The 21,757-nt window shown below is 39.7% G+C and overlaps 1 protein-coding gene across 1 annotated transcript in view; it reads right to left on the bottom strand.

Annotated features, from left to right (window-relative positions):
• Positions 1-21,757, bottom strand: part of LOC103378049 (roundabout homolog 1) — a 222,460-nt gene that overhangs the window by 192,860 nt on the left and 7,843 nt on the right. Inside the window, exon 4 of the mRNA XM_008309098.3 lies at positions 1,025-1,149. Coding sequence (XP_008307320.1) covers positions 1,025-1,112 — 88 coding nt within the window. The 5' untranslated portion in view covers positions 1,113-1,149. The remainder of the gene's footprint in view (positions 1-1,024; positions 1,150-21,757) is intronic.

The raw sequence follows: 21,757 nt of genomic DNA, 5'->3' as shown, positions 1-21,757 counted from the left end.
TTTCTTAATTAATGCTGTCAAATTAATCCTCCTGTTGGACTCGTTTACCAGATACAACAGTTTGGGTTAAACAAATAAATAAATTCAGTAATTAAAGATTGTTTTAATCTGTGCTGTTTTTATATCAGTGTTGAGTGATTTTTTTTTACTAGGGATGGCTTGATATAATACACAGATTAGTATTGGTCTGATATAGTCACAATTTCAAGATCGAACATAAAAAAATAAATAAAAATCTGATCTGATACCTAAGCCCAAGTTAACTTTGCTTGACATGCTGTAAACAGGGAAACTATCGTCTCAGCAGCATCAGCCTGCGGCATGATGGAGGACAACAGACTAATATCGGTATTGTATTGGTATCGGACACGAAAACGTGATCGGATCGATCCATCCTTGTTTCTACTGGCCAGTCTGACATGTTAGTCTGTAATAAAGGATTTATTCCTCAACTGCCTTTGGACAATGTAGGAGTACGATGTGGAAGGCAAAGATGTTAATGTGTAAGAGTCTTCATCCTAATGACTACTGGGACACTGTTTTACAAACAAATATTTCAGTGATTGTTGCTCGATACTTGTTTAAACATGACTTTTTTTCATTGTCAATTTGACTAAAGATACTGTTGAGGCTTTGACAAAGGTTTGAACTTGAAGTAGTGTTTTCTCCAGCTCACGATGACTAATGTTGCAAACTCTGCGAGGGACCGTGATGACAACAGTACAAACTGAAACAAGAACATCAGTACTGATCTGGTACAGTGACACATTGTGCCAACTTCCTGCAGAGAGCTGGAACTGTTGGCCTCCTCTGAGACCATTGATCTGTCAGGTGCCAAACTACTGTTGGAACTTCTTTGTAACATTGAGGATTATGGGTACATGGAAACAATACATCACTAACGGTGGGCCAAAAGTGTCAGGCTAATAATAGTCAAAAAAGAAAACATACAAAAAAACACAGAGTTGAAGACAAACTGACACGATGAAGACAGCCACACTGACTAATGTGTGATATGACTTACCTGGGATTGAAGGAAGCTCTTGGGTCAGAGCCTGTGTGAGCAGAACCACTGCACAGAGGGCTGCGACCCTCATCTGCTTGCCACGCATCGTCCTGCTCTAATGTCTTGGCATCACTGGTGTCAATCTGAGGAAAGACGACAGAACAGGAAAGAGGTGACGTTATTATACATCTTAACTACATAACCAGAATGTTTTCAAACAGGCCTGAGCTACGAATGTCATAAAGCTTGGAAGGAGCATGAAGCAGAACACATTCCTGACACTGACAATATTACAGGTGCAGGAATATTATTATTTTTATTTTGTCAACTATGTGGTGCCGTGATTGACATGTTGATGTCAAGAACTAGCCCTGAAAATTATAAAGTAACTTCTCAATATTCAGTAGGGATGGCTGGAAACAACTTCATGATCGATACTGTTCCTGCAACTTGGAGTATCTGCAGATACCAATATCAATCTGATACCTTCTTTCCCCCTCCAGCATGCTGTGGGTTACCATTGCTGACGTGATAGTGTCCCTGTTTATGGCAGGTTGCACAAAGTTAAGGTGAACGTTTGGGCTCAGGTATCAGATTGGACAGGCTTTAGTTGTTTATGTTTGATCCTGAAATTTTGACCAAAATCAGACCAATGCCGATCATAGGTTTCTGATTAAGTGGTCTTTAATATTCACCACAACATTACATTGCAAAAATAAAGCAACAAAATAACTAAAACTAGCACCACCATTGAGTATGGACTGATGGAGATTTGAAGGTCCTCTGTTGGACTGGGTACAATGGCCAAATTTCCTATATCTTGGGAGACAGACTGACAGATGGGGCAGAGGTTCAAATCCTCCACTGTTGGGTTGTAGTGAAGGCATGTGATTTTGAAGATTATCTCACTCTTTAGACCTTAGTCACGAACCATTGGTCATGGCTGAAGCAATAGATAGAAATGTCGGCGGGATGGTTGCTCTCACTTTAAGAAATGAGAAAAACAGCTCAAGCATCAACAGCTGCACAAAGATTATTGACGTTTTCTGGATTTAGACTTACTTACTTACAGTAGCACAAATTTTACAGGACATGTGAAAGATCACAGTTTATCTATCCTAGAAATGTTAGGCCTCCCAGTGAATGTTGGTAGAATGAACTGCATTTTGAAGGTGAAGTTTTCAGAAATTTAAATCTACTCTAAAAAAGACAAAGAGAAAATCAATTAAAACAGATTGAATTAAAAAGCTTTTATGAATGAAAACAGCGTACACATAATAAACTCCTTTCTGACATTTTATAAGTGTTAGTAAATAAAAAGTAGGACGAGTGACTCATTTCTACATTGAATTGACTGACATTTTAATTATATGGTACTTGACTCCATAATTTGTAATTTTAAGGTTAGAGGGCTTAGGAAAGACGAGATGAGAATTGACTTCCTGTGATGCTAAACCTGTTTGTTTACAGCCGCAGACACACAGACCCATAGAAAATATGCATGCAACAAGAGCCTCAGTTTTAAATTGATTTTAGTCAGTTGAGACAAAGGCGTCGGAGCTGTGTGTTGCGTGTGCGAAACAATGCAGCCACGCTGCCATCACCTGTGCACGGTGACAGCAACCATCTGTAGGATGGAAATAAATCAGAGGATTCTCTGGATCAGCCATCTGTGGAACAACCTGTTCACCCTTGTTTGATTACATCTAGCAGGCAGGGCTGGCTCGGCGCCTCCATCAACTTCTTTTTCTCCATATCTTTCTTGCTCGCTCTCTTTCATACTCGCCTCTCTGCACTGCTAGGCACTTTGATTTTCTCTTTGCAGCAGCTTTTCTTGGCATGACATTCCCTGTGCATTGGATATGCTTCACCCATAATATGATGGACTAGCTTTGTCATAAATTCTAAGGCACTACAGCAGACGTTTTTGTCAGACCTCACGTCTTGTGAGGGCGATTCAATATTGCCTCTACTCAATAAAAACGTGTACGTTGGCCTGTGTGATAATAAAAAGGGACAGGTCTGAGCAGAACTGTGGATGTTCAGAAGGACTAGTGGGATGTGGGTCTTTTTTTTCACCCATTTTAGAATGTTGCTTTCCTGTTGATGTACGTCACCCATCTACACTTTTCCATGTTTACCCATGAAGTTTGGCAAAGAGTGAAAAACTCAAACCCTTGACGTGACATATTTAGAAAATACTATTTCACTGAGATTGACAAAGTCTCTGGGGTACGTTAAATCATACTGACCCTAGAGCAGTAAATGCTCCCAATACTGTACAGAAGGAAGGCAAATGCTGAATAAAAAATTGGCATCAACCCCTCAAGAAATTGTCATTTGAGTTGATACAGAATTTGACAAGGCCAAAATGGCCACACAAAAAAGCAAGCATCTTCACGTGGGTCCACTGGAAGATATTATGTTTTTTTATGTAGTTCAAGGCAGACCACAAGGCAGACCACAAGGCAGACCACGGTCCCACTGCAGATCCATATGCTGAGGCATATGGATCTGCAATGGGACAGTGGTTGGAGTCTTGTCTACCATGCTTTTAGAATGGCATTGAAACACTGTTCCTCTGAAGAAAGGGAACTGCTCACACATATTTTTTTTCCACTAATGCTCAAGCATACAGTATATTGAAATATTATAGAGGCTTGTGTTATGGTTATGATATCCTCTCAGAAAACCAGGTTGTTTTTCAGCAACACAAAAAAAATCTGTTATTAGCCAGATAAGGTTAAAGTTTAAATGCAGTATTAATGTACAGAGTACTTCTTCAATTGTTTTTCTTTTTTTTGTAAAAACATGTTTGTATCCTGTAGCTAGAGACAAGAATTCAAACATTGCTAGCTCAGCAGCACAACAGTACACCGGAGGAACGGTGGAAGAGGGTCTCTCATTTTTCTTGATAATGGTGTCAGATAAACACCGCAGAGTCCTCTCACAGGCAATCTGATAAATACTCAATTACCAGCCAGGAGATGGCCGTGACAAGAGGTCGCACCAGGTGTTGGGTTTGGGAACGCAGGATAGGAGAGATGGCCTCTTTAACCCAGAATCAAATGTTGGAAGGCCACATACAACTAATTTACCTCATCTCCCTCAATGTCCTGTTTGATTAATGAAAGAAGGGATTAGAGATAAAGGAAGATTTATTTGGGCCTTTCCTTTCCAGAAACCACAAGCACCTATTTGAAGATGCATCACAATCCAATCAATGACCAGCCTTCTGTAGTGGTTATTAAGCCCGCCTCCATCAAATGAAATAAACGTGTTTTACACAGGGTTTGTTTGAGTGGCTTCCTCCGCATTCACTACCAATTCAGTTAAAGGGGAATAAAAGGGCTCTCATTGTCTCTTGTTATCAGGCTCAGTGACGGCTGCATGAATCTGAAGACAATTAATCACCAGTGACAAGAGCTACTGCTGCTAGCTCACTGATCAACAACCACAAAAGTCAGGAAGAGCAGTCGCTGCCTACAAATTGATTTTTCTACGACCGTGACAAAGTTGTTGACAATACTTTCCCATCGCCAACGTTTTAAACCCAGCTTTGTTTACACACGTTTTAATGTTTCTAATAAATACTGTATGTGTTTGTCTTACTTTGGAAATTCTTGTACTGACATGAAAAATAAAGGCAAAGGTTTATTGTTTATTGCTCATAAGAGCAATAAACAATAAACCTGAGCGAGTGACAGATTTCCAGACTTCTTAGGTAAATAGTAGAAGTTAGATGAATCTGTACGTTTTACCTCTGGGACTCTACATTATGCCGTTTAATCAATTCCCTTTTTATCTTTTGCTTTTCCAACACTGGCAAAACAAATGAAAGGCAGAGGTGGAGAAAACAAACAGGCATGGGATGGAATTACAATGTCCAGCAGCTCCTTCAGTATGAATAGCATATATACTGTATATATACGTATTGTTGAGATGGAGTTTAAGCAGTCAGAAATCTGCCTTTAATTACAGTTTGTGTGTTCTATCTGATCAAGTGTGTGGCCTAAACACCTGTTTTATACTGTAGCTTTGTAAATGGTCAAGTTCCATTGACATCTATTGAAGTACAACAGCATTGCTTAAACTCTTTCCTGAATGATAAACATGTTCCACAACTACTAGGATTCCTTGGACTTTCTGATTTCTGCTTCATCAATACTGTTTTCTTTGCTACCTCAGTCAATCACATTAGAGGACATTCCATTAAAGTCCTTTGATGCTTCAGTACATCCAAAACAGGATGTGACTGAAAGGAGCGATAAGAACTAACAGACCCAAACTAGGTCTTTGTCCTTAATTCGTTTTTCAACCCCTGGCTGACTTTCAATCTTTTGAAGAAATATCTCTAGAAGGCCAACGTCAAAGTTATTGACTTGCCCGCAAAACAACTCGACTTAAATCGCCCAAAAATCTTTAGAGAGAATTGAGAATCTGGTACCTGGACAGAAGAACAACAAATCTAAAGGCACTTGAAAGATTTACAAAGATTAATGGGTTGGAGCACATCAGGAGACCTGACAAAACGTCATGGACACGAGGGTACACTGCGAGGACCGGAGGATTGAGGAGGTCAAGTGTTGTGATGTAATAACTGACAATTAACCAGTAAAAAGTTAACTACCGTAAATTGGTACGGTGTAAACATACACTCAACAGTTCTTTTTCAGCGTGTGCTCTGTTGCTTGGTCCACGTTTTGATTTATACTTCGTGCCTCTGAAGTACTAAATACTTCTGTCACCATGGCTACTCCTTCCTCATAAAAATGCCAACACTTACTAATGCATTCACTCTACATTATGATGCATCACTTTATTACAATAAAAGGATTAACCTGCCTGGCATCTATAATGCGATCAGTGGGGAGGATGCACAACATAAGGCTTAACTGTCATTACTGCATACAGTTTGGATCATTTATTCCGTTCTTCCAATTATGTGTACTCCTACGTGTGGGTGTGTACTTGTTTCACCTGTTTAGGACTTTTTAATCAGAATTGTTGCAGTCTCTCCAAGACTTAATGGGGAGAATTCCATTTTAGCCAAATAGTAAAATGTCATATAGGAGACAAAGGTTTACCACTACATTGTGTACAATGTATGTCAGGGGTACCTAGATACAAACCCAATGGTCCACAAATAGGGGCGGTAAGGACCAAATGTGGCCCGCAGGAACCCTATTGACTGACACAGATGGAGATTTTTTTTAAAGGGAGTAATATGAAATTAATTATTATTAAAACACTAGAACATTCTGTAGCACAGCTTAAAAATAAATAAAAACAGCACAGATGCTGGTTTTTACTGTCTACATACAACACATGACACTGTCACGTGTTTGACGCTGGCTGGTCACAAACATTGGTATTGACGCGGTATTACATTTTCTATAATCTTATGGAGGAAGAGAGTCTCTTCATGAACACCACGCGTCAAAATGATGATGTGAGAAAAAGCCAAAGTACAATAAATGAAAAGAGGCGAGAGCACTGCAGTGTGACTGGAAAGATGAGCTCGGTCACATGAGGGTTCACCGGAGTGATCCGTCTTCTCACCACTGTGATCTGTGATAAATTAAAAGCTGATTATTTCCTGGAGGGGGACACTAAGCTCCCAACCCCCCCAGTCCCGTTCGGTGAAGGTGATGGATTAGTCAACGGCCTGCACTATGGACCTGTCCCCGCTAAGTGCACTGCCATGGACGCCACAGGCCTAAGTGCCTCCTATCAAGATGCCATCTCTGACAACTCTTAATTTATTTGAATAAATGCAGCACCATCTTATCAAAGGACAATCCCATTCTTTCTTGAAACAGATGGATGGGTCTTTGATTTTTTTTTAAATAGCATTACCATACAAATATGGGTTTTTGTCAGGTATTTCATAAATAAAAACAAATTACATTTTCTAAGCAGTCTAAGCTCTGATCTTGAAAAGAAAAACAAGTATTTTTTGAGTCAAATGTTGTCACTTTATTCATATCACAGTGCATGAGCCTCTGATTATTAATGAGTGTGACTGCTCATTTACTACATGCTGGAATACTGCAGCCTGAAAGCACGATGCAGGTCCTGCGTGAGCTGAGGTGTAGTCTTCACGAGCTGCCCCAAAGCTGCAGTTCTTGCATTATTGGTCGTTTCAGGTGTGTCTGAACCGTTTGTCCTGGGTCGGCGTCATTTCAATGGCCAAGAGTGCAATTTGTCTGCTGTGATTCAGTCGGTTTTATAGGAAACAAAAGGTGGTCACTCCGGGCTATTGTGTTCCTTTGTCTGTCCCTGTGTCAGGAGTCTGTCGCACAAACAATGGAGCAACTGCCAAGAGCACAATAGTCATTATCTGCTGTGGAATCACTCTCGTTATCTCAGTGCCATCATAGGTCTAATTACAAAAGCTTTGCTTTGTAAGCAGGCAGATTATGCAATGTTAATTGTCAGGACAAAATGTGGCAGAGGCATGTTCAGATACCACTCACTGCTTAGTGTCACGCTGAAACAGCACGTGCAGTGTTTCCTGATATCCGACTAAATCTAATGTCATTAATACAGTATTATCTCATTATTGGGTGTAGCTCCGCACGCCAACTAGTTTATACAGGAACAAGTTGATGAACGGAGCAGAAGGATACGTTGTCACGCAGTGCGACACACGGAAGACGTGTACACCATACATTGGATTGTGTTACATTTCTTGGGAACTTTTTGCCCTTCATTATGACTCCCAGGCGTAAATCCCACTGATGTTTTTATGCCACAGTTTATGATGTTACCACGTTGTAAGCATAGGTGAGTGACATAGAAAGTGATGTACAGTATGTGATTTCTGACTTAAAGGGAAGATCGAGTTACGTTGCACCATAAGAACAGATCTCGAGGAACACAAGCATATAGTATTTCACCCAAAACTCAAGACATTGCTGCTAACTAAAAAAGAACTCGAGCCACTGCATCAGGTGGAGGCGCCATCTTTCTGAGTATTCAGGCAGCTTGAGTGTTATGCATGCTATGTTTTTATTTTTTTTACATTTCTTACTGCATAATGTAGCTCAACAGACCCATTTCCTCACTGTGCCACCAAACATTTCTTACTGCATAATGTAGCTCAAGTATCACAGAGAACAAACAGAGCCATTTCCTCACTGTGCCACCAGGCTCTGAAGATAATGGATATAAAGAACATTTCTGGGGAAAATGATCATATTTAAAAAACATGTATCATACTCAATTTTGAGAGTTTTACTTTTTTATTTTATCTAATGATTGCAATTTTTGAGCTGATTCCAATTTTCATTTATTTATTCTTTAGTCCTACTGGGCTGACTACAGCACTGATTTGCATTTTATGATTTAAAGTAATCTTAAATGGCAAAATTATAGCTTAACTGGATTGTCATTAACATCATATAATAATAACAATTAACATAGTTATTTAACAATGATTTAAGTCTAAATCAGGAAAACAGTTGAAAGGCTGTGAATTTTGTACAGCCCCTCAGCTTTTATCCCTATTTTACCTGTTATTGTCCCTATCAAAATAAAAGTCTGTTATAGTGATTTTTTCAGTTACTCTGAAATTCAATCAGCTGCTGTGACAATTCCTTTTTTGACCATTCTACCAAGCTCTTCATTTATATTTCAACAATTTGAAACATTACCATTGTTCAGTGCTACTGCACTTTACTGTAGGAACACATCAAAACATTTTCAAAAATTCTAACCTCTCATAAAACACCTGAAGCATGATGTGTTAACAAGTCTTGTGACAACACCTCTACTTAAAGCACGGTTCTACACAAAAAGCAAAACCCAAGCCCTTTTTTTCATTAGTGGTGATAAAAGTTCACTTCCCAGAGCCACTCTGGCAAATTAAATCCTGGGTATTATATCTCCATCATTGCTGAACCTCTCTGGCCTGAACCAAACAGCTTTTTCCTGTCTTGGAAAGCAGCACAGGAGAGCCTGCCAACTCAGAAGAACCTGAAACCACCGGGCAATAAAAAGTGACATCAACAATGGGAAAGTTAATAGTGTGTTTCAGATGCACTTTCTGGAGGACGGGAGCTCCAGAGGTTTCATTCACTATAAGTGGCAGAGGCTGGCAATCTCCCTCTGCCTCTTGTACGCCCTTATGAATTTCAACCTGCTGTCTGCAATAACTTATAAATAGGCAATGCTTCCAGTGAGGTATGACAGAGACGTCTGGGTCTGCTCTGCATTTATTGTCTCTACTGTCTATGGCACATAGCAATTTTGTATTCAATTGATTAAGATTGTCACATTAGCAGCTGTGCAAGCCAACAGTAAATGGCTTTAGAATTGGAGGGGATCACAAAGACCTACTGTAGCTGTCCATGACTACAGCTGTACAAACAAAACAGCCCAATGGCATACTGTCCTATACACAAAACAGCCCAATGGCATACTGTCCTCTGTAGGTGTGACCACCCGTATTTCCAATAAAACCAATGGAATCACAGCAGACACAGTGCAGACTTGGCTGTCCAAATGATGCCGACGCAGAGAAAAACTGTTCAAATGAATGTAAAACCACCAATAATGCAACAACTGCAGCATTGGGAGAACTATGGAGGACGACACCTGAGCTCAGACCCACAGAACCTGCATTGTGACTTCACGCTGAAATATATAGAATGCAGTAAATGAGCAGTGACACTCATTAATAATCAGCCTAAATAGATTTACTATTTCTTTGGTGTTACTGTCTAACACTGTCTCTAACTTTGAAATAAAGGTAAAATTACCTTTATTTGAGATTTGGCAGGACTTTACTGTACATATTCAAGCAGAAAGCTACACCCATTTACTATTTATGACTTGAGAAAAATCCTGAAATAATCCCCACTTTTGTATTGTTTCAAGAACCTAATGTGGCCTTCATTACTCTTTGCTTTTTTTTCTACAAACACTTGTGTCATTATTGAATTATTAAATCCATGCTATAGAAAACTAATGGTCAAGCATAGCAGTATTTGTAAAAACCAAGGTCTCAACTGAAATGGCACAGCAGAAGGATCAGTGTTTGATACCAAGTTGTACAGGTTTCCAAATCCCAGATTGAATTACATTGAGTTAAAACGCCTTCATCGTCCAACTATTCAGACTACATTTGTGGTGACCCATCGTTAAGGGACAGGTTAAAACTAGTTATTCTTCCTCCTCCAGCCCTTTTCCTGAGTGACACACCGACACATCAAACCAAACGGAAATTAAAATCTTATGATGAGGACAAATATCAGGACGGTGAGGACATATTTATAAAACTGCTTTTCAAGTGTGGGAAAATGACACTAATGGTGCAGGGTTATCTAAGTTTAGAGATGCCGAATTCCTCCCAAAAAAAACGTGCTTCAGCTGGTGGGTGGAAGGTCAAATGATACACGCTTCTAAGTTTGTCTAAGTGTGGGAGTTTTTCATGTTTTAAGCACACTGTAACAGAATGGAAGATTGATGAATCCACTTCTGCCTCCTCAGATCTTAACATTTCCTCTTAGACTCTCTTCAGTGCCTTGGGCTCTAAAGTAATGCAAGTCTAATAGAGAACCTTCATTTGCTGTACTTAAAGGGGAGATCCGACTGACTATTTTTGGCTACGACATATCTAACCAGGTTAGGGAATATTGCATCTCGCATCAAAAAAATTCTCCATTGTCTTAAGTATGTAAATAAGACAGTAAATCTGATTTATATTGTACTTTTACTTCAATAGATTCATTAAATGGCAAACTTTTTGGAGCATTCAAACCACACGTCCTGACAGCCCCTGCCATTAAACCTTCATCTCCAGGAAAATAGCCGCCGAGCCTGTGATATGAGACATGAAAACTGTACATGGATAAGCAGCTGCGACGATCGAGACGGAAAAGGAGAGCAGACAGATGGAAATCTCAGGTAGATAATGAGGACTCGGTGGGTTTGTACTGTCTGGGTGCTGATAGACAGGAGCAGTGGTCCTGAACATGTACGTGATTCAACAAGCCTCTGACATGGTGAGCCCTGCACGACGGGACTCTCAGCCTTCAGCAGAGCACATCATCTCTCCATGAGGATTTCATCACATTAGCCTAATCCAGGCGCACAGATAACAGTGGCAGCAGCAGTGTATTATCCACACACTCACACTCACACACAACAAAAACCAATTAGAGCCATAACACATGCTGTAATTAGCAAGAGTGACTGTCTTGAGCTTGTGTAAAATACAGTTGTATCATGCAGCTAACAAATGAGTAGTTTCATCTAATTATGCTCAAAAGCCTAATTAAAGTTAATTCAGCATCATACTTGAAAATCCAGAGATTACAACACTCCATGGTTAAGCTTAATTCGATTTTCTTTCTTTTTTTTTTCCACTTTGACAGACAGCAATCACAGTCTCCTCAAACTTCAGAGGTAATTAAAACTCAGACTCATTGTGCATGTAATGTTGTTGTCTGTTATTTCTGAACTGATTTCTCAAGTATCTGTTCAGAAGAAAGTGTTCAAGGTGAAAGTCTTCCTATTACTCTGCTGGATCCCTTGCTTCCTACCTGACTTGCATGAAATACTGTAATAACAGCAGCCAAATTAAACTGGCAGTCAGAGAGAGCGCCATCCCTGCAGCTCCTCCTCAGTGTATGTTTACAGAGAGTTTACAAAAAAGGGCATTTTCACTTTCCTGCTTGACGATTAATCTTGACTCGGGCAGAAAAAGAGGAGAGAACCCTGTGCTGAATATTTATCAAATTGCAGACTTTCACCAATTGACTTTGCTCTCACATACTCTGCAGAGCCACATTTACATCAAGTGGCTCATTACAGTATGGCACAGCTGCTCTGTTATTAATGAGGGTGTATGTGAAGGGAAGGTACCAGTGTTAATTTGTTGTTGGACCAGGGTATAAATCAGAGTGAGCTGACGGGAGCCTACCAACATGTGACTGTCCTTGGCTACAGTAAGGTACATTCTTACTACTACTGAATAGAGAGGCTAATGGGCTACAGAAAACTCTCACTCTTTTGTTCTTTGATGAGCAGTATGTAAGGAACATCTAAGGTTAGAGAAGTGAATGTGAAATAGTACCGTGAAATATCTTGTTTACAACAGATACCGTTTTCAATAGCTTTTGTTAGCCTGTAGCATCATTGCCCAAGACATATTTTAGGGTTTTCCTGAAAAAAAAAAAATTAGAAAAAGTGAACACTTAAAATATTTATAGTAAGTTCAACCAAAACTTTTCTTTAAAAAGGCTAACGATTTGTAGCCTGCAAAATCAACATGGTCTTGCATTACATGGACCTAACAACTTGTTAAATATCTCGGAGAACTTTTTGGTTAGTATATTACAATGTGTAAGTTGCTGGCCTAGTTTTAAAATGAATGATTCTAAAAGCACTCTATGTTTCACTGTCTACACAAGTGACATAACACTGGATATATCTGACTACTGAAAACATTGTCAAGACAGCTGAAAATGGGGACAAACTGTTGTGAATCTTTATAAACAGTCACAGTACGGCAATGAAAGCCTCATGTCATTCTACTCATTCTCAAAAGTTTTACCCAGTACATTTAGTAAGAGACAGAAAAACGGCAACCAAACAAGAGCAAACCCCTGATTTCAGGGTGTCTATTTATAGAGATATAAAAAGTACAGCAAGAAGGATTTTCTTTCCCCATGTAGCACAGGACGACCATATCTCTCATGGTTTAATGTGCTCCACTGAGCCGAGATGGGAAAAGTGAGACATTGTTAAGAACTCGTGACAATATTTTCCTGTCTCAGTGCAAGCTACAGCATCAGTAGATGCATTTTGGTATTTTATAGTGCTAAAAAGGGCTGTGTTATATATGGTGATGCAGTCAGTAGATAAGAGATGTCAATCTTGTGGAGTCTTTAATAAAGTGGAGTCTAACATTACAAGAAATACTAATTATTTACCAGTGATTACAAAATCAAATCTTAAAACCATGGGCATTTCTGAACAGAATGGTTCAGTATTTGTACCAAACTATACATTTCTAGTGAATTCAGATGGAAATTTAAACAATTCTATTGTTCATATAAACACAAAAGGTACATACAATACTTATCTACTAGGGGGAGAAAGTTGTATTGGCCTCAAGTCTAAAATAAAAAGGTCTCATCCTAAGGTAATGACAGGCCGTGCAGTACCTTCTGGTAGCTGTACACTGAGTATTTTACCTTAAGTGGAGGGTAACAGATTCAAAAGTTGGATTTTCATACGTTCCGGCCAACTAAGGCCGGCCTCATTCTTGTTAATTTTATGACCAATGTATTTTACACAAGATAAAGCACTAAAACAGATAGTGTCTCAGAGCAATTACCAGGCAGATTTAAATAGCTGAACAAATTGGACAGCAACCAAACACAGGCAGGAGTGTTAAAGAGCTTTTCAGATAATGGTCTTTTGTTGCCAAATAGGATGTATCACATTTACAAAAAAAATGTATTTTATCCCATTTGAAGGGAAGCCCCCCGACTGCTGGCTTGAATGCAAGTGGAAATGGCAGCAGAAGTAGTGAAAGACAAGTAAAACCGAAATCTGGCTTAATGACTGGAATCATAATAATTTAATGAGGGACATTTTTGGTCTACTTTTGTACATTCACAATAGCAATTTATTTTCCAAGTTTACACTAGAAAAAAGGTGACAGCAATATAATGGGCTTTTTTTCATTGGTAAAGCCATGGAAAATCTCTGAAGTATTCAGTTCCCTCAAGTATTTTGCAGAAACAAAGTTCAGTCTTGAATTCTGTGAGACACCCAGACAACCGTGAAGGATGGTGGTCTTACTCCAACACGACTGTCCCTTTTATTTTTCTCCCTTTGATTTTTATTCTTCTGAGTTTTTGGCAAGGTGCAATGCATTGTTGAAAAGTAATATCCAGTACGACTGACATCAACTTGACCTCTACTTTCAATTACAAATAGACACAATAAGACCTGGACACTAAAAGAAAGACAGACCCAAAAGAGGCCGGCAGACACACTCAGAGGGTACTCCTGTCTCCTGACCCCTGATGTAGATGGATGCCCCTGGCTGCTGATCCTGAATCTACATCAGGTCATTACAATAAGCAGCGTGGGCCCAACCAAGCCTGCAAAGTGGAGGAACCAAGCAGCTTGGGAGGAGAACTCCTCTCCTGGCCCTGTGGGGAAACAACCTTGACACAGTCATCTGTCTTAGTTACACAAGAGGTAAACCTCCTGACACATACATACAGAGAGAGGGAGAGAGAGAGAGAGTCTGGGGCAACCCCCCATCCTATGCCTGGCTGTTATGATACTGGATTAAAGGAACTAATAGAGTGCACCAGAAAATTATAACGGGGGAGAGGGGATGGTGACGATGACAGATGATAAAAATAGATGTTGGGGGGTCGCTGTTCTTTGGTCAACTGGAAATAAGGTAGCGCCGAGTTGGAAATAGCCTATGTACGAGACCTTTGGCTGATGAACCAGTAGGTGGAGGTAACGTTGGCCACGTTGAGGATGCAGATTCACAGAGATGAGATGTGAGAGAAGGAGGGGAAAAAGTGAGATGTGGGTGTGGGCGGGACAAGGGTGACGCTGCTGCGCTGAGTTCTTACTCACTAACCCTAGGGCTTGTGTGTGTGTAGGGCTGTCATTCAAGTGGTGGAGCCACTCCCACGAGATACGGGCCACCGGGGCGATGAGGAAATAATAGCTCCTTCTGTCAGAGCTTTGAGGGACAGGGTCTGATGGACACCACTGGGAATTACCACAGCCAGCCTCCAGGACACAACCCATCCTCCTCTTAAACACTGGTAGGACAGACAGTCACATCCAGGATAAGGAAGAGGAACAACACACGAGCCTCGGTGGTGTTACTAATATCTATGCTAATTACTCCTAAAATATTTGATGATCAGCCTGAGATTTTACAGCTGACGTCCAAGACAAAGGAAATCCTCAAGTGACCCTCAAAACTGAATTCTAGAACCATGAGTTCAATCCTAGAAAAGTTGGAATGAAGGACAAAATAAAAAAAACAACTTTTTCTCTGACCAACTCAATAAGAATCAGAAAAAGAAGTCACAGATGACATATAATACTGTAAATAATAAAAACAAAAATACTTAAAATACTGCAGCTGAGACTGACCACGACAATGGAAAAATCTCTGTATTTTTGTCACTGTTATCACCTTGGTGCGTGGCCTTTTAAAAGTGTTCACTTGTACATGTGGGAGTTATTGGTGTAGACTCTACATCGGTCACCACAGCGGTTTCAGGTTTATTGCCCTGTAACGGCAACTTAATGGCCAGTAATCATAATAGCCCTTTCAAAAGGCTCTGATGTAAATCTCAAAACTAAGCTGTCTGATAAAGGACCAGTAGTGACAAGGGCCACAGAAAACAGTTGAACTAAACTGAGGGTGTCAAACACCCAGCCCAGGGCCGAGTTCTGAACTGTGAGGCTGCCACAACTGGCCCGGAACTCAGATTGACCAGTAAGGTAAGGTCTTTTATGTATTTAAAAATATTTTTACAATTAAAAAACACAAATGATATCATTGTCAGAATGTTTGTGGTTCCCATTTTGGATAGAGAGTTTTGCTGCTTTGTTCCTGGTCCGGTGTTGGACCTGATGATGTCTTTGTTCTCCTGGTCACAAACCCAGATCAATGAGAAGGAGCAGACAAAAGAAGGTGTTCCTGCCACACCTGGCCAAAGGCGACCAAGAGGCAAGTACTGCATAGAGTACGTGTAAATAATTACTTGTTGTATTTACAAACATCTTCAGTGTTGAGCAATAAGCACTGCCTTATCCATTAAATTGGAATTTACATCAGGCTGCACTTCCATTAACAGATCTAAATGATAGCCCGGCTCATCATTAGCACAAACAATCAGAAATCATGGGGTAGCATCTGTTTTCTGCTCATCCTCCCACGTCGATGCTCAGAGCAGTACGCCTCAGGGAAGTGGGCGTTCGGAGGGCAATTCCCCCGTCTCTTACCATGAATAACAATTTCTACTTCTTAGTAATTAAAGGGGACAAACGATATCCACAGGCCTGACTGGCCCATTACTAAGCAAAGCAACTATTGCACTGTGTTCACAAGTAGGAATGGACTTTCCACTCACTTCAGTTTAGGGAACAATGACCATTGATTTTTGCAGAGAAACACTTTTTATTGTTTCTATTAAAGAGAAGAGTTCACGTATGTAGTTGTTTGGGTTTTTTTTTTTTTTAAACACAGATGAAATGCTGAGGCTTCAGTGTTTTTTTTCTCATCTGTGTAAAAGACACACCTGCAGTCCTGTCTTTGTCTCGGTGGAGAGCGAAGACAAGGCGATTCCGCGGGCTACACTGATGACCGACTCTCTGTTGTGGGTGACCTTTGATCCCATGAACTGCATCGACATTACATGACACCTCATCGTCACACGCACCGACGAACAAAAGTAAACATTTTGCACTTTTGGCGTGCTGTGTGCATGCGTGTCTGTAAGTGGAATATAACCCTGTCTATAAATTGAAAAGAACAATTGACTTAGTTTGATTATTTAAGCAGAACACAGTTTGGAGACGCAGCAGCCGGCTGCGTGCTCTTCACTTGTCCTGTTTGGAATTAGTTATTGACCTCAAACATTGGGCCGCTGCTGAGCTTGCACAAGCTTTAACACTATGTTCAATGAAACCGCATGCAATAAACAGTGTAATTGAAATAGCAGCCTCAACACTGACCTTGCCAAATTATTTTTTATCCTGATGGATCTTGGGGTCATTATATTCCACCAGGAACACATTATTCACAGCATTATGGATGTTACAGCAAATCTGGAGCACATGTCGTGAGTCAGACCTGTTCCACGCTGCATTAGTGAGCAATAAAGGGAAGGAGTATCTTCTGCTGAGGATAATATTTTCTCTGATTTTTTTTTTTTTTTTTACAGCCTCGTCCTAATATTTCAAACTCTAACAAAGCACATAATCACAAACTTGTTGACAAAACTCCAGTTTGGTACAGTGTCCTCTGGGACCTGAGCTACTTTATATATTTAAATGTACTGAACATTCAGATCACTGATGGCATGAAGAATTACAGATCAACACACCACAAATATCCTGCTGCATGTTGGGTAATTTAGTCAGTACCATATCTGATGGTTATCACAGTGAGTCAGGTGTTTCCTGATGTGTTTTCTCTACATATAAAAACATGCTTTAATACAGTTTAAAACAATCTCTTGCGACCTGCCTGAGGGCCGCGACCCAGTCTTTGGGAAACAATGCTTTAATATAAAGTTAGATTGCATGAAAAAGGATAACAATCCTCCAATCCCAAATGGCTAATGCATGAGCATCAGTGATGACAACCTCAAACAAATTCTTGCTCCTTTAAATGGACAAAATGTAATCTTTTCAAACCTTAAAAAATATCTGATTGTTAATAAAACAAAATCCAAATTTGTGGTTTTATACAATACAACTGAGCATACAGGACTTGATCCACATGCCAGTAACCTCCCCCCCCCCCCAAAAAAAACCTTATTTTTATATTTTTACAAATGTATTAAGGCATGTACATATGCTTTGAAACTTGTATTAAAAAATGACCACTATGAAAACCAAAGTGCCCTGGCAGCCCACACATACAGCGACTACAGGTCATTAGATGATGAGAGAAAGAAAGTCCTGACTAAACGTAGAGAGTATGTTTTTGTAGTTCTCAGATTTGTGAAACTCTTCTATTCGAACCATACAGCTCTTTAGAGCTCTGGCCACCCAGTATTACAGCTTCCTGGGAACAGCCAACAATACTTCAGCTTTTAAGCAAGAGTTCCTCCAGAGATTAAAGCTTTGAGCTGCTGTTACTGCGCATGATGTGCAAGATAAGTTTAGGTGGGAAAATTTGTGAAAATGACTGTCTCCAGTCGGCAGTTTTTGCTCGTCTACAAATCTACTGCAGGGCACAAGACGATTCCTTCTCTTATCCTTTTACATAATGCATACATACATTAGAGAACATCCAAAACCTTACAAAGTAGGTTTCACAAAAATAGTTTAGGGAAAGCAGGCTGTGGAGAAGCCATGCACACAGTGATATAGTTGACAAATACAAATAAAAGCTACTGAATTATTAATGTTAGTTTTACATTCTTGTAAAATGTCTGTTTTTTTTTTTTTAGCTTTTTGCCCTTGAAAAGCTACAGATCCCGACCGTGCCAAACACAGCTGCAGTTTGACTGTGTGCAGTAAAAACCCATTTGCATCTAAAGAGTGCCTTTCTGATTACCTGCATTTGTCTATGAGCCTTTTTTCACACATGTTAGCCTTTCTCACGCTGAGGCAGCACACTGACAGGGAGCTTATCGCCTGACGCAGGAGCACCAAGAAGCTGAAAACACGTGTTCAACACAAACCCGTGGACGGTACAGCAGTCAATCACAAAGGCTCCGTCCCACTGGGTTTCCCTTCTCTGGTGAACACCTTCCATCCACTTGCTTTGTTCACAAATTATTGATATAGCGAAGCACGGGACTGACCGTCTTAGTGGTAATGACTGGTGGTGGGGCTTGTATTTTATGAGGGTTATATTATGAAGCAGTAAATTCACTGTTACTGGAAGACAAATCACTGAACCACATTTCATATTCTTCCATTTCACACACTATGGAGCTGGTCATTGGTCTGACATCACAGATTTAGGGATAAAGATAATTCTTCACTTAAAACAGGAAGCGTTTGTTCCTGCGTGTACTGTAAATTCATGGACAGTTCGTGCCTATATGTTATGATTTAGCTTTAATCACATACATTGCAAAACATACATTTTAGCATGCATAAAAATGTTATTCAACCATGACTGCATGGCAGTGAAAAGACAAAAGTGTTGTTGTTAAAGAGTAAATAAGTCTACTGGGCTCCTGAAGGAAGTCAGCTCATCACATCAGCTCAAACGACTTCTAGATCACATCACTCAGGAGAGTTTGGAAAAGACTTTGAAGATTAATGGTTTGAAAAATACTTTTTAAATCTTTTACAAGAGGATCAATCACAACAACTCATTAGGGTTTAGAGTCGGTGCCTAAAGACACCTTCGTGGATATTGAGAAACAGCATCGTAGCCACAGCTCCACATATTGACTTTGAGTTTGACTTTCTTTTAAAGCCATGTTTGAATTAATATGTTCTGACCTTTTACTCTCTGAAAATGTTCAAAGATCAAAAGCGCTCACACCACAAAGGACAAAGAATGAACTAGTTGACTAGTGGTTGAGTAGCCATTGTATTTTTGTGCAGAAAGAAATGAATTTTGGGAATCATTATATGGTCAGGGGTTAGTAGAAATTTCCAAAGCAGCGACAGATCTGAAGCCAAAAATAAACAATATAAACTTCAGCAGCACCTGAGAAACTACACACATCACTACACACAAGCTGGAGCTGGTGAAAGGTCTAATTATACTGTCATCGTCTGTGGTTGAAATCAGATTTACTTCTATGTTTACTTTCAGCACTAAGGATAACCACGACTCATTCTGTCTCTGCAAAAATCCCCTTTTTTATTATACTTCATATCAAAACCTTTCATAAATTAACTTGTTAATGAAAGAACCTCAAACAATCTTTGGATAATCTTTTTTAAATTGTCAGCATCTATTTCTAAACTTGTGAAAAATGTCAACTGTTCTGACAAAAAGGGAGAAAAAACAGTTACCATAGTAAAGCAGAAGAAAAACAAATCTCTCAAGCATTTCAGATTCCATATGCAGCTGTTAATTTACACATTTTTAATTATATGTGTATTTTAATTCCATTGCATGCCATGAATATATTTAGTCTAATTAAAGTCTGGCCATTTCTCTCCCTCGAAGCCACACTTCTGACCAGCAAACACAGGCTCCCTCACTGCCTCCAGACATGTCTAATTGACTTGCCACCATGGGTGACTGACACGCCATCTAGAGGGCACCATAATGTCCATGTCATGAGGGAATGATGAGACCTGCCAGCAGCTAGCATCGTGTGACCTTTTGCGAGTGAGGTCGGGTGTCAAAAGAACTGCAGAGCCCTCTCCCTGCTGTTGAACCCCACCGCCTCGGGGTCTCGGTGGGGACGAGCCATAGATGACGGGAAGCTGCAGCGTTTCAATCAATCTTGCAGGACAGTGATTTCATTTCAGGTGGCGTCGAAATAAAAAATAAAAACAATAAAACACAAATCAATCCCTGGGCTGCCTAAGGGCGTTAAAACATCTTCAGGCTGGAAAGAAGATAAAGTAGCAGGATGGTGCACTCCGTCTGTCATCCTCACCTAACAAAGGGTTGGGGTTTTTTTTTAGTTTTTTTTTATTATTGGAGTAGAGATTTTTGTAGTAGCATTGAAACCAGTGTCTTTGTTACAAAGACTGAACTGAACGGACTAAATAACAGGATTTTGGAAATGGTACATTTAACAGAATCTTGTCTCATTACAAACTACCACTAATCTGCTGGATTAAATCCATTATTGATGTGCTTTTTGTTTGTCACAGATGGAATTCCAAGTTTCCCCATTAAGCCTCAAATTTGCCATTAAAGCTTATCTGGTCTTCCCCTCTGGATTAGAAAGATTTCACCCAGGCATCAGAAACGTGACTCTGAAATCTATGTAAAGCAATGTGACCTAGTCAGCAGCCAGGAGTCAGAAGGATTTCTTCATTTGTGCATTTGTTCTCCATGAAAGATGCTAATCTACAGCTCCTTTTCAAAACCTCAAAATTCAGTGTTTCTCATTTTAATTAATGCTATTTAATTTACCTTTTTTTTAACAAACTGATGACTACATTTTGTAGGCAGCTTTGTTGTCATAGAAAGAGATAAAACGACACAAAGACATTGAGATTTTATATAGAAGACAGTTTCCTTTGTCATGCAAATCAATAAAACAACGAAATATCTAAATGATGAAATTTGTAATATAACCTTTTAGAAAGAAAATCTTCTACAATGGTATGATGCAGATTGATGATAAAATATTCATTATTGATGAACATTTATGATAATTGAGCTGACTAACTTTTGCTGTTCTAACTGCCAACACAGTCAGACATCAGACCGTAACGTCATAAATGACTGAGGAACATCTCTGTCTAGAGTATGAAAAAAGGAAAGCTACAACAACCCACCTGCCCTGGGAACCCTTCACACCCATGCTGTGCAGTAGACGGAGGATTAGTGATGAAGTGATCGCACAGAGATCAATAAAGAACAGCCTGTTTGATGTGACGGATTCATGAGGAGACATGTACGGGTTTTATGTTCATGACATTAAACAGAAATGCACAGCTAATCACTATTGGACTGCTCTACTTTCAAAGACAATTCATTGTTTATAAGGAGTTACTTTATTTCGCTCTACTTTCAAAGACAATTCATTGTTAATAAGGAGTTACTTTATTTGGTTTAAAAATGAATGAATAAATGTCAACACATCAATGGGCAAAGAACGGTGGATTTAATCACATGATGTTTTGGATGAAAGAGAGCTGATGTCTAAATGGAGTCGTTTACACTAAGGTTGTTGCTATAACGTCACCACCAAAGCCATGTGCATATGGACTACAGAGACCAGAATCTCACCTGTAACCACTGGGCTGAAAGACAACTCTACTGCACACTGAAGCACTGCCACACCTACTGCACATGTAAGATCATATGTAACCCTTAACTGTTCACTATAAAACAATTAACCAGTAGAAGCAAATAATAAA

Source organism: Cynoglossus semilaevis, chromosome 4 (assembly GCF_000523025.1).
Source record: "Cynoglossus semilaevis isolate Cse_v1.0 chromosome 4, Cse_v1.0, whole genome shotgun sequence".
NCBI lineage: Eukaryota > Metazoa > Chordata > Actinopteri > Pleuronectiformes > Cynoglossidae > Cynoglossus > Cynoglossus semilaevis.
The sequence above is the reverse complement of the archived record's forward strand: the minus strand, read 5'-3'. Positions and strand labels throughout refer to the sequence as shown.